This window comes from Periophthalmus magnuspinnatus, chromosome 18, assembly GCF_009829125.3.
Source record: "Periophthalmus magnuspinnatus isolate fPerMag1 chromosome 18, fPerMag1.2.pri, whole genome shotgun sequence".
Taxonomy (NCBI): domain Eukaryota; kingdom Metazoa; phylum Chordata; class Actinopteri; order Gobiiformes; family Gobiidae; genus Periophthalmus; species Periophthalmus magnuspinnatus.
The window spans coordinates 22,998,693-23,011,528 of record NC_047143.1 but is presented as its reverse complement, the minus strand read 5'-3'; the positions used below and the strand labels follow the sequence as shown (position 1 = coordinate 23,011,528).

The following is a 12,836-nucleotide window of genomic DNA, read 5'->3' as shown; positions in this document are numbered from 1 at the left end:
GAGAGAGAGAGACTGAGACACGGAGAGAGAGAGACTGAGACACGGAGAGAGAGAGACTGAGACATGGAGAGAGAGAGACTGAGACACGGAGAGAGAGAGACTGAGACACGGAGAGAGAGAGACTGAGACACGGAGAGAGAGAGAGAGACTGAGAGACACAGATAGAGGCTGAGAGACACAGATAGAGGCTGAGAGAGACTGAATGACAGAGAGAGGCTGCGAGACGCAGAGAGAGGCTGCGAGACGCAGAGAGAGGGGCTGCGAGACGCAGAGAGAGAGACTGAGAGACGAAGAGAGAGAGAGACTGAGAGACGAAGAGAGAGAGAGACTGAGAGATGCAGAGAGAGAGCCTGACAGATGGAGAGAGAGAGAGACTGAGAGACGCAGAGAGAGAGCCTGACAGATGGAGAGAGACCGAGAGATGCAGAGAGAAAGACTGTGCGTCTCTAGCTCCATTTCTCTCCGTCTCCCAGAGAGAAAGAGCTAGAGACACACAGACACAGAGAGAGAGAGAGAGAGAGAAATGCACGGAGAGAGAGAGCTACTGACGCACAGAGAGCGAGAGAAAGCGCTAGAGATACATAGAGAGTTAGAGGCACAGAGAGAGAGGGAGAAGGACTGAGAGACTGAAATGCAAAGAGAGGAGTGTCTGAAGTCCATATGTGATGTGTCAGCAGAGCGTTATCACTCTCTCTCTGTGTCTCTACATCTGTCTCCTTGTTCTCAGCTGTTGTCTCTGAGCTGGAGCTCTGTGCTACATTTGCAGTTACACACAATTACAAAAACTTCCTATATATACTATATATATGTATATACTTTTTCCAGGTTGAAGAGCTACATAATATTTAGTGCAATAAAAGAAAACAGAAGTCAGAAGTCAGTTTAATATATTTCTCTCTTCCCTAAATGGAAACCCGTGACAAAAGGAGGTTGAAATCTGTCGACTGAACAAAAGTTTTTAGAGTAAATCTGTTTTTCCGTCGCACCCAAGTAGCTTCTTCATTTCGGATGCAGCACTGGTAAAAGGAGCTACTTGGATGAAAAATTTGACAATGACTGAACACAAATCAGTGAAAGAAACGGACATTCTAAACTTTTCTCTTCATCTTTGCCACTTTAGGCATACTTGCTTTGTTTTTAAAAATGTACTCATTTTGCCATTTGGTTATAACAGTATTCATATGTATTGCTTGTTTTCCAAACATCGTTCGGCACAAGTTCACTCGGGGTCAGTATTGTTTCATTAGTTCAGGCTTACATACCCCCCAAGGCAGCTCTGTTAGACTTCCTGTCCCCACACCACTGACCCTGTTATGTAACCAGTCTGGTCTACAGGCGTTCAGACGTGATGGAGCTGTTTAAATATGTGGCTCTCTCTGTAATCTTCTGTGTTATGGTTTTTTCAGGTGAAGATGAAAGAAAATCCCCACATTCGCAGGAGGAAATAAACCACACGAGACAGCGGATGCAGAGGTAAGACGGCAATTTTGATATGATAAAGATAATCTGCACTAAATAAACCAGCAGTGTGAACTAATAATAATGGCATATTCCTTCATTCAATTAAATTCTTTTTTATTTATATAGCGTATTTAAATACAACTTTAGCTGCCCAAAGTGCTTTACATAAAAAATCTACGAAAAATAACACAATACACAGGAATAGTACAATAAAACACCAGGATATCCTGTCTAGCTAGTATTAAATGCCAGGGAGAAGAGGTGGGTTTACCATTGCAAGTTATCCCTGGTACCTTGGTGGAGGTCTCAGTATTTTGCTTTCTGTACATTGACAAGTAATAACTTCTAATCAGACAAATGAATAGATATTTTAAACGCATCAATTTTGCATTTATTCAGTTACATTTTTACTTTATGGTTTGGTTTCAAAATTAGCAATATATCGCACTTCAAAATGTGTTATTATCGGGACAATTCCGGGCAAAGCAATAACATATTCATCAGGGCAAGCAGGTGGCCCACCAAAAATGTAAGGTATTGAGACTTTTAATACAAAACAAAAGTAAAATATGTCTGATCCAAAAGTAAAATTGAGAGACTTAAATGCATGATAAGGTTTAATACAATATTTTCTTTTAACACGGTCCCTAAATGTATGTTTTGTCTGTCAGACGTCAAGCTTTCCGATACACTCCTGGTATTTTGGAGAGGGTGAATGACAGTGAGCGTGAGGACAACGTGGACAGTCCCGTGAGCCCGTGCCCCCCTTATCTGGCCAAGACCAGCAGCTCCGAGTGGAACAGCTCGGACGACCTCACCCAAGAGGAGCCCAACCCTCTCCTGGACCACTTTCCCCCAAACTACCAGCCACCTTTACCCCCAAAACCACTGGGCACCGCTCGCTCCAACCTCACGGGCATCCCCACCCACCCCCCCGTCGAGATTCCACGAAATGGCTTCACCCACACCACCCTGAGCCGCTGGATAGAGACCCCGGCGGAGCATCGCCTCTCGTCGGACGCTAGCTCCAAATCGTCGGATCAAGACAGGAACGATTTGTCGGCGAGCGAAACTGAGAGTCTGACCACGGGCGGCCATGACGGTACAGACTCCCCCACCCTCAGCGACCGGGTGCTCCCCACTACCTATTTTTCTGTGGACAACTGTATGACAGACACTTACCGCGCCAAATATCACAAGAAGTCTACGGCTTATTTGAAAGCGGAAGAGCACACGTCGTCGGGGGAGAGTGACATTGAAGGGAGGGGCTTGTCTGTGCCAGATGTTAAAACACTGGACTCGAGGAACAGAGCAGAACCTGGTAATTACGGAGAATTTTACACTTTTAATCGTTTGCAGTAGGTAAAATTACATTATTACTTAGTCAGTTTAGTGTTTTGTTTTCTTAAAGGTCCTATATTACACAAGTTTGAATACTGAATACTGTTACTTCATCAAAAACAGACCTGTGGTTTGTGTGTTAAACATGTGTGAATGAAACAAAACAGAACTCAGGTATGTTTTTGATGAGGAAACGACATTATAACTGATCAGAAAATGTCCCTTTAATGAAAATTGCTCATTCTCAAGCTCCAATAAAGGATATTAGTTGATAGTAGACTGGCCTTGGGGGTCCCACCGGAGGAGCTGGAGGACGTGTCTGGAGTGAGTGAAGTCTGGGAGTCCCTGCTTAGACTGCTGCCCCATGAAGAAAATGAATAGAAAGGCAGATATATAGATAAATTTTAAGCAGACTGTCCTGTTCGGAGCATATTTTGAGCCATTACTTCTGTCTCTCTCCAACTATCTACACTAATCCTTAATAAATGACCAGGGACAACACAACATTACACAACATCTTTAACAGCAATCTTTAACTATTACTAAACTATTCCATTTGCTTTTTGGAGCCACGACTTTAGACATGAGCTGTTTTCAATTATGATTTTAGATAGAGATAGACAGATATATGATTTGGCGTTCAATCTCCAGCACAGATCGATATTTAGTTTTGGTCAATTTGCTGCCTAGAACGTACACACCAAGCTTTATTTAAACACTTTAACACTGAGAGATAACTGCACTGAATGTGATGCACTGCTCTCTGAAAGGTTTGAGGTAAAAACAAAAAATAGGGCTGGGTGAGTTTATAGTAAATTTAAATGACATAATTTGAGGAAAATGATGTATATATTGGTCCAAAAATATTGACAGAACTTAATCGGTATCAGCATCAGCAATGAAAAATGAACAAAACAACAAAAAATTACTTCTTCTAACCTCATTTGTCTTTTTTGTTTTTCAGTCTATACTACAAAAACTATTCTAAAGTGGAACCCCGTCACTCACAAAGGACTGGACGAGCACGGTTTCCTATGATCGATGTGGAACGTTCTTTTTCCACTGGATGCCAAATGAAATTGTTCTACACTGAAACGGGCACATTGTATTGTTCTTTATCTGTGTTTGTCTGGTTGAAGGTTATACGAGGAAGCGGATGCCAAAGAGATCGCGGTTGTACATGCTGTCGCCGTTTGCTCGGAGCTACTAATGACTATGAATGAATAATGAGTTTGCACATTTGATTCAGCAGAGGTACAGAAAAACGCATGCTTTATTTTGCTGACAATGTTCGAGATGCCTGAGGTTTTTTTTTGTTGAAGAATGGCAAAGAATGTAACACAAAAGCCACTTAAATTCAAGAGATTGCATAACCGTACTTAAAACGAACCAGGTTTTCAGCTTTCTCCTGTTTCCGTCTTTTGTGTGTTCCCCCGTCAGCGTCTTGTGCACCTGTCTTTCCGAGGGTTTTGAATGTCCAATAATGCAGTCCTAATACGAGCACTCAAGGCACAAATTGAATAAAAACAAGACAAAAACGTTCAATATTAAAAGAGAAAATTTACAAAGTCTTAACACTAATTCTGTTGCCACCATGTTAATAATTAAAGTAAAAGCTTTACTCTTAGTCTTAAAATTACTGTTTAAAAAGATGCACTTCTTACTCTTTAATGTTTGGTTTTATTCTGAGCAAATCTATTAAATCTCTACCCGGGTTAAATCAAATCTGCACTGCTAACAAATGCATTTGAAGATTGTGGTCCAGAATAATGTGATGTCAATCTCTGTAGCGTCTCTTTTGGTTGGTAATGTTTTATATACGCAGCAGAATTTATACGCAGTGCCTTTTGTACTTTTCTATGTCCGGACAAGATAAAGTTGGAGGCAGGATTTGTAAAGTTCTTTCATTTAAGATATTTTTTCTAATATTTTATTTTATTTTTATTGTTGAATAAAAAGATCTTGTTTAACCTGATCAGTCTGTGTAGCTTCTTAATCAAATAAATATGGAACGTTGCGAACATTAAACTGGGTGGAATGTAACAAATTAAATGTAGTAAAGTACAGATGCCTAAAATTTGTACTTAAGTTAATTAAGTTTTGAACTGGAGTAAAATGTAGAAGTATTTATTAATGTTTGAGAGTTTATTTTTAACATGTTCATAATTTGAGCAACAAAAATATACAAATAAAAACACCCAGAACAAATTTGTGATTGTTGTTTCAGTTAAAATTTAGCACAAATCTTACAAATAATATAAATAAATCTTAAACTTTATTAGGTTTCAAAATTTGCGCAAAACACTTACTCTTTAAATATATTTTTAAACCGGTACTTTAATACTTTTTCTGAAGTAGATTTGATTTTTCACATACTTTTACTTGAGTTTTTTTTTTTTTTTTTTGCTCCAGTATCTGTACTTTTACTTGAATAACTTAAGTACTTCTTCCACCACTGGTTAAACTTGGCAAATTCCTAATCTTTATCCCAAGAAAAAGACAGTTGTTGTACAATTAGTGAGGCATGATTTTGTCCATAAAACTGGTTAAATTGAAATCAGTTGCAGTGCAGTGATGCTCTGCTGCCCCCTGCTGTTTGCTTTATGTTATGTCCACTAATGCACTGTCCTGTCCTGTACTGCCAAACACTGGTTATGTTTACCTGCACTCCAAAGATAATGAGGCTGATCTGGTTTCTGGAGTTAAATGAGTATTGAAATTTTATGTTTTTCCAAATTCAACATCTAGAAATATATCGATGAACTGACACACACCTCACCTGTGTTTTTGATTCTTATTAGGACTATATTTTTGTGCATATTAACACATAGTTCTAATCATTGAGTTTTATGTGATTTTTACTGACCATGTAAAACCGAGGAAACTTTATAAGGTTTTTAAATTTTATTTTTGTGTTTGACGCATTACTCCCAATTGGCCTGTTTTTTTCTATTTTATTTGCAACACACTACTACTACTTACTACTACTGCTATCTGCAAAAAACAACTGTGTAACTTCAATTCAATTTAATGTTTAATTAACATGCTCCAGGTTCAGATTGTTTCAGGCCTTCACTGTTTGGGAATGTGCCAAGATCATGGATTTCAAATCTTGACACTATGCAGCCTGTAACGGACCACTCTTCTGTAAATTGCAATTAATACCTTTTTGCACAGGTTTGGAAATATAATGTTACCATGTCATCTTATTTTGTGCCAGAAATCTGTAAAAACAAAATGTATTTGTGAGACTGTGTTGTTTGGAGCAGCATCTAGTGGCCATGAGTGGAACTGCACGTTGTCTAATAGTGTAGAACATGTGTCCAGTGTGGAGTGTGTTAGTTATGCTGTACTTTTAATTAACAAATTCATTCTGTGATAATATATTTTGTGGTTCCCAGTGAAATGGGCTGGTTTTGTGCAGTACCACGTGTGCCTTAGTTTAGCAGTAGCAGCAGTAGTTGTAGTCAGTGTATTTATTTATTTAATGCAATATATTTGCCACGTAGCTTTTGCTCAAGTTACAATATTTATTGTGTATTTTCCACCAATAGAGCTGGGTACTGTTAAAAGGTACGAAACTACAGTAGGCCTACCAAAACAAGTTAAAGTATTATAGCACCAAAAAATAAATCAATAATAATAATAATTGAAAAAAAAATCTTTTGATAAGAGAGATTTTTAAAAAGTATAGTGTGTGTGTGTGTGTGTGTTTTTATTTTATTTTTTTATTTTTTATTTTATTTTTTGTATTTATGCAAATTTATGAACGTTATATTTCTGTTTTGTCATTTTTTGTAATAATAAAAAAAAAAGTGGGAAAAAATACAGCTCAGGTATTGGTATAAAATCAAATATGTTAAAAGTTATGGTACTCGGCCTTATTTCTAACAGATAAATGTGACTATTTGTTCCAGTCCAGTCACAGCACTTACTTTATGGACTTATCATTCAACATATGACGTGTAGAGCAATCATTTTAAGGGGGTAAAATTTTATTGTGTGTACTTTTTACTAACAGTTTTGAGCTTTGATGTGCACATTCTAATCCATTTTGCTGGTCTGTGCTTTGTATTAATAGTATAAAATCTTTTCCCTCAAACCAGACTTAGACACGGACTGTCACCGGCATCATCCGGCTATTACCCTTTTTTAAACGTCTTATCGCTCTAAATATTTTGACTATTTTCCTCTGTCACTACACACAAGCGCTCCCTCCCTCTTCTGTGTTTTTAATCTGGTTCTCACCTTCTTTTCGATTATCCTGTCTTGTCCTCTTGGGTCTCGGCGGACCACGCTTCATCTAATAGTGATGTTTTTGGGCGCACACATGCACACAGCCCATGGGCCCCTGTTCTCCCTGTCAGCCTGACAAGCAGTAGGAACAGGATTATTTGGCTGTGGGGCAGGAGAGAGTGTAAAATCTGATTGCCTTCGAAGATTTAAAAATGTGGGCCCCAGCGAGGTCGGAGCCATCCAAAAAACCGAAGCGCCGCAGTGGGATGGCGTCCGTTCCGGGGATTTGGTATATTTCGGCTTGAAGGGGTTTTAATAGGAGATTGTGAGGAGAGGGAGAGCATAGGTGGCAAGAAATTGTATTTTCATGTTTATATGCAAGTCGCTGGCAAATGGTACGTATGACTCAACTTCTAAATCATATTTGTTATTCATACTGTCATGGCTATGTGCAGGGGAGTCGCCAGGGGGGGTAAAGGGGGCTGGTGTCCCGGGCCCCAGGTACTTAGGGGACCCTTTTCCTATTAATTTATACTAATAGGAAGAAGGTCTTGCCCCGGGCCCCCAAATTTCCGACTGTGCGTATTACATTTCTATACTTTTTCTGATTATTAACTTCAGAAAGTACAAAACATTTCAAGGTCCTTTGTGAGTTTCCTTGTGAATTAGTAAAAAAAAAAAAAAAAAATGGCGTAAGTTTATGTCCAATATCCAGACTTTGGACCCACTCTCCTCATCAAATGCCATCGTGATTAAGTGTAGAGTTGTAAAAAATATTTAGAAAAAAATCAGGTAGTAATACTATAATAATATTTGAACAAGTATTGATACTAAAAAGGTGGCATTCACAGGGCAGAAGTAAAGTTTTCCTGAATAGCGTTAGAATGATCTTGAGCAGAACTGGACCTCTGTGGGATTACACAAATATAAGGCCACGTAATATAAAAAGTACTACACAAAAGTACTACGCATAATCTAAAAAGTGCCACAGTTTAATGTTGAAATCATGAAAAAGAGTGATTTTTTTTTTGTTATCATCGTGGTATCAGAATCAGTATCGAGTCTATTCCTTCGTATCAGAATCAAGCTTGAAATTTTAGTAGCAGGAGAACATAAATTAATAGCAAAAGAAAAATAAAATATTGATTTCTTTGATCTCTTAAGAAAACAGCAGGGCCAGCCAGGATGATAATAGGTGTGAAATCACTCAGTAGGGGCTTGAATGACTATGCTAAGTAGGACCCAGGCACAGTGCACACATAGGGTACTATAAACTATAAACAATAGGTATTTTGAGTTTCAGAGTAGACATAAGGCAGTGTCCAGCAGCAATCTGACCAGAACTGAAGACGCGGCTTGGATGAGCAGCAAAACGTCTTCACTCCTACAACGTTTTGTCCAGCTGACACATTTAACTTTTCTTTTGCTATGGACCAGACCTGGACGATTGAGGAATTACACAGAGTAATTAATAGTAATAAAACGTTCATATTGCATCTGTTTCTTTTCATTTATATTTCACACACTAGTTTATATTTAACCTGTTTTTGTGCTCATGTTATGACCTTAACTCCTCACTAGGGGGCATTGCAGCACAGTGTTTTTGCTCAGTGGCCCCGGGGCTGTTTGGCCAGGCTCACACAGTGCAGTTTTCCACTTCCACATGAGCGCGTGCTGTGTGCAGAAGCGGATCTGTCCTCTGTGGTATGGGGAAGAGAGGGGGGGTAAAGGCGTGCCCCTGTGTAACACGCTTTAGGAACAGGCTAACGGCGATGATGCTACGGGCAGACGCGACACCCCACACGCGAGTACGGGCTATGGACTTAACCGGCTTCGAACCCTTTTATTGTAAATCCAGTGTAGTTATAGTCGCAATAAAACAAACGTATACATTTATTGCGTATAGGGACCGGTGTGCAATAAACACCGTGATACTTGCGTCGTGTTATCATATTAATCCATGTTTGTTGTATCTGTTCCCATTCAAATAAACATCCAACCAACAGATACACATTAATTGTTTTGTTAATTGTTATTCAACCAACTCTCAAATAATAAATGACGAGAGGCGACTCTAGCTCAGTTGGTAGAGCGTTTGTCCACTGAAGGTTGCCGGTTCGAATCCCGCTCTCGACATAAATTAGTTGAGCGGTCAGATCCACTTACACACAGGTTGGCGGTGCAATCCCAGCTCCCACAAATGAACGTCGCCGTTGCGTTCTTAAACCCACATCGCCCACGGTGTCTGCGTTTACTCGTGTATAAATGTGCGTGTGAAAAAGTGAGTGGTTCCTTGACGTAAATTGCTTTAAGTACCTTGTTCGATTTTTTAAAGAACTGTTATAGTATTGTACTTTGTTATCAGTGAAAACAACTACGATCTAGCGGAAAATATTATGGATGAGCAGGGCCGTAAACTGAAATTTTGGGGACCCGGGGCAAGACGTCTCACATGGGCCCCCCCTATAAAACAAATTAATTGGAACCGTGAGACAACAGACCACTTAGTCCCCACGTTGACTCCCCTGTGGATAAGTTTTTGTGTTTTTTCTGCACGTTCTGGTGATACAACAGCGTTTATCTCTGTTGGCAATTATCACGATTATATAAAATCTCCCACAAACGATTATTGTCAACCCTTTTTATCACAGCAAACTATATTTTTGTTTAATGTCCTATCTCTATAAACAAGAGATTACTTAGTCCTCATTACAAAGGGCAGATATTTTGTTTAGAGTTGAAGTTGTAGTACTAGCGAGTTGACAAATACTGTTACTACCAATATACATGTAACAATAATGATACAAAGCGTGTACTATAAGGTTTCTGTTGAATTGAGTATTCCTTATGACGAAACACTTCTGCTCATTTGCGATATTTACCTCTAGGCGCTCCCAGAAATCCCTAACGTTACCCGACACAGAGCTACTATTAAATTACTCTATAGCAGTACTTATACAGCCTATTGCAGTACTCAGAAAGAAAGCAGGCTGCAGTGGGCTGAGGGGAGTGTGGGTCGTATTGTGTTCCCGTTACGTCTCCCTGGAAACCGCTCTGTCGCACACACACAGGTAAAACCACATCCATGCAGGTGCCTTGTGAAAAGCATCATGGGAAGTCTGTGGGCTTGGAGAAGCAGATAAACCAGCTGGGATTAGCTACGCCTCCCCCTCCTCAAGCCACATCTTACCGCATTTTATTGATTAGTGTTTCATAATGGACAGGGTTAGCGTAGTTGAGCTGATTTAGAAATTGAACGAAGTTGGTTAATAAAGGTATTTGAAAAGGCCAAAATAAGATCTGTTTGTGCTTGTGAAAGGGTTTTATCATCTGAGAGCCAAGACGTGAGCTGTTAGCATGCTAGTTTTGTTAGTTTTATCGCGCATTGGCCTTTGAAAGTTGTGAAAAGCTGTTTTAAACTTGATTGCGGTGAATAATTAAGATGCTAGGGATGCGTTTAGAAAGTTGGGGTTGACTTTGAGCGGCTGCAAACTGTTTAAAATGGACTCGTTCTGTGTTTCACGCAAAGACGGTAAACGTAAATATCTGAAACGGCACCTTTTAACTTCGCGCAATAGGTTTAAGTACCTTCGCTTACAAAAGAATTAATATTTTAGCTGAGTGTTGTTGAGCTTTGAGGTAAGAGCAGTTAAACAGTATGGCCGACATTATCACGTTATGATTTCAAGCTGGAAAATGTACCTTAAGCTCTATGTTTTGTGTTTTATGTTCTGGTCATATTCACCACTCTTTTGTTCAGCTGTATGTCTGTGAGCTTCAAGTGATGATGCCAACTTGTGCGACTGTTGTTTCTGCTTCTGTCAAACCGACTCACTGCTGAGATCAAAGCTGGATTGAGCCTCTATTCTTCTCTTGGTTCAGTAGTTTCCTAACGTCACTGATAGTACAAAAGCCTCTAGTAATAGGAACTGATTTCTTATTGGTGCAGTCCTTTTTTACTCATGTTAATTGTTCTCTCTCGTTCATCTTGTCTTGTCTTATTGCACAAAATGACTCTTGTGAGCAAAAGATACCTGGAGTTGTGTTTTGTTTCATTCACACATGCTTGAGTAAGCCTTTATTATTAGTCTGTCTACACCTTCAAAGCTCAAAATGCTCCGTTCCACCTTGTGATGTCATGAATTTGTATTTTTCAGCTACCTTTTACCTTTAGTTCTGTAGATTTAAGCAATTCCAGGGCTGAAATCATCCAAATGATTCTAATGAAGGTGTGTGGAGTTTAAAACACAGTGGAGCTCTTCTTGTATTGCCACATGATGACATCACAAGGTGGAACAGAGTGTTTTCTGTGTGAAAGAAGAGCTCTATCTAAACATCCAAATATCCAGGATTGGTGCGTTAAACGTGTGAATGAAACAGAACACAATTCCATCCATTCATCCATTTTCTTCTGCTTAGGCTTAGGCTGAGTCGTGGGGGCAGCAGTCTAAGCAGGGACTCCCACACTTCCCTCTCCCCAGACACGTCCTCCTGCTCCTCTAGTAAGACTTCAAGGCGTTCCCAGCTCAGCCAAGAGTCATAGTCCCTCTACAGTGTCCTGGGGAACATCTCCTGAGGGAGGGATCCAGGAGGCAACCAGAACAGATGCCCAAGCCACCTCAGATGCTCCTATCGCCGTGGAGGAACAGCGGCTCTACTCCGAGCTCCTCCAGTGTGACCGAGCTCCTCACCCTGTCTCTAAGGGAGGGCCCTGCCACCCTTAGAGACAGGGCCACAAAACACAATTCTGGGTATGTTTTTGATGAGGAAACAACATTATAACACGAATCAAAAATGTGTAATATGGGCACTTTAAATGTAACTTTCCAGATATACTAGTCCCACCATCTTAATTCATTTTGTATAATTTGAGATGCTACTTAGCCTCAACATGTCGTCGCCCCAGCAGCATTGAAGCATGGGTCAAACGCAGAGGACGTCAAAGTGTACCTTAACTCAAATATTCCCATCTCAAGACCACGTTGAAAATACACTATGCTAATTAGACTTGTATAGATATGGGCTTTACTTGGCTGCTTTACCACACAGTCCTGCGTCTTTGAGCCCTTCACTCATCCCAGATACTGCCACTAAACAGGAGACACCTCACTAATCATGCACATCATAAACAACTTCATTTTCATTAAGCCACTTTACGCTTAATGCTTAATTTAATTTACAAGATCCTATGATTAATGTCCTCAGACGCGTATACTAAAGAGTACTGGGACACAGCCAGCGCTCGTAAGCTCTGAGAGATTCATGGGACGACTTGACAAATGGAGGAGTTGCACGAGTTTGTTGTAGAAAAATGGCAACAAAAGAGGAAGAACATTGTAGGTACGAGTTGTTGTTGTTGTTTTTTTTTTCCTGGATAAGAAATGGACAAATGCGCCGTAACTTTCACAGCCACTACTCCAATTGTGATTCTGCTCTGTTAAAGATGCACTATGTGTCTGTGGAAATTGCCTTGAATGTTCCTTAGTGGGGCATTAAAGCAAACCTATTCTGCAAAATGGACTTTTCAGCCGAAGTTGTGTTTGGAGTGATTTGTGCATGTTTGAGCAATCTTTAATCGCTTATTATCATTATTATTAGTTTTCTTCTTCCTACTCCTTTTTGACTTTATATAAGGATTAATCTGTGCAATAAAACATATTATCAAGACACAATTTGGCTGTTTAACTCCTGTTTTCACTGTCATTGGTACACACCCACTGCTCTGTGCTTACTTTGTTCTCCACTTTTCTTAATTAGTGATGCACGTAGGATTCGGCAGCGTTGCATAGTCATTTTGG

The 12,836-nt window shown here is 39.8% G+C and overlaps 1 protein-coding gene across 3 annotated transcripts in view; it reads left to right on the top strand.

Moving 5' to 3' along the window:
• Positions 1 to 4,775, top strand: part of LOC117386191 (inactive ubiquitin carboxyl-terminal hydrolase 53) — a 43,917-nt gene extending 39,142 nt beyond the window's left edge. For all 3 annotated transcript variants that reach the window (XM_033983521.2, XM_055228973.1, XM_055228972.1), the window contains exons 15-17: positions 1,407 to 1,473; positions 2,133 to 2,782; positions 3,767 to 4,775. In XM_033983521.2, the coding sequence (XP_033839412.1) occupies positions 1,407 to 1,473; positions 2,133 to 2,782; positions 3,767 to 3,840 (791 nt within the window). In that variant the 3' untranslated portion in view covers positions 3,841 to 4,775. The remainder of the gene's footprint in view (positions 1 to 1,406; positions 1,474 to 2,132; positions 2,783 to 3,766) is intronic.
• Positions 4,776 to 12,836: the final 8,061 nt, after the last annotated feature.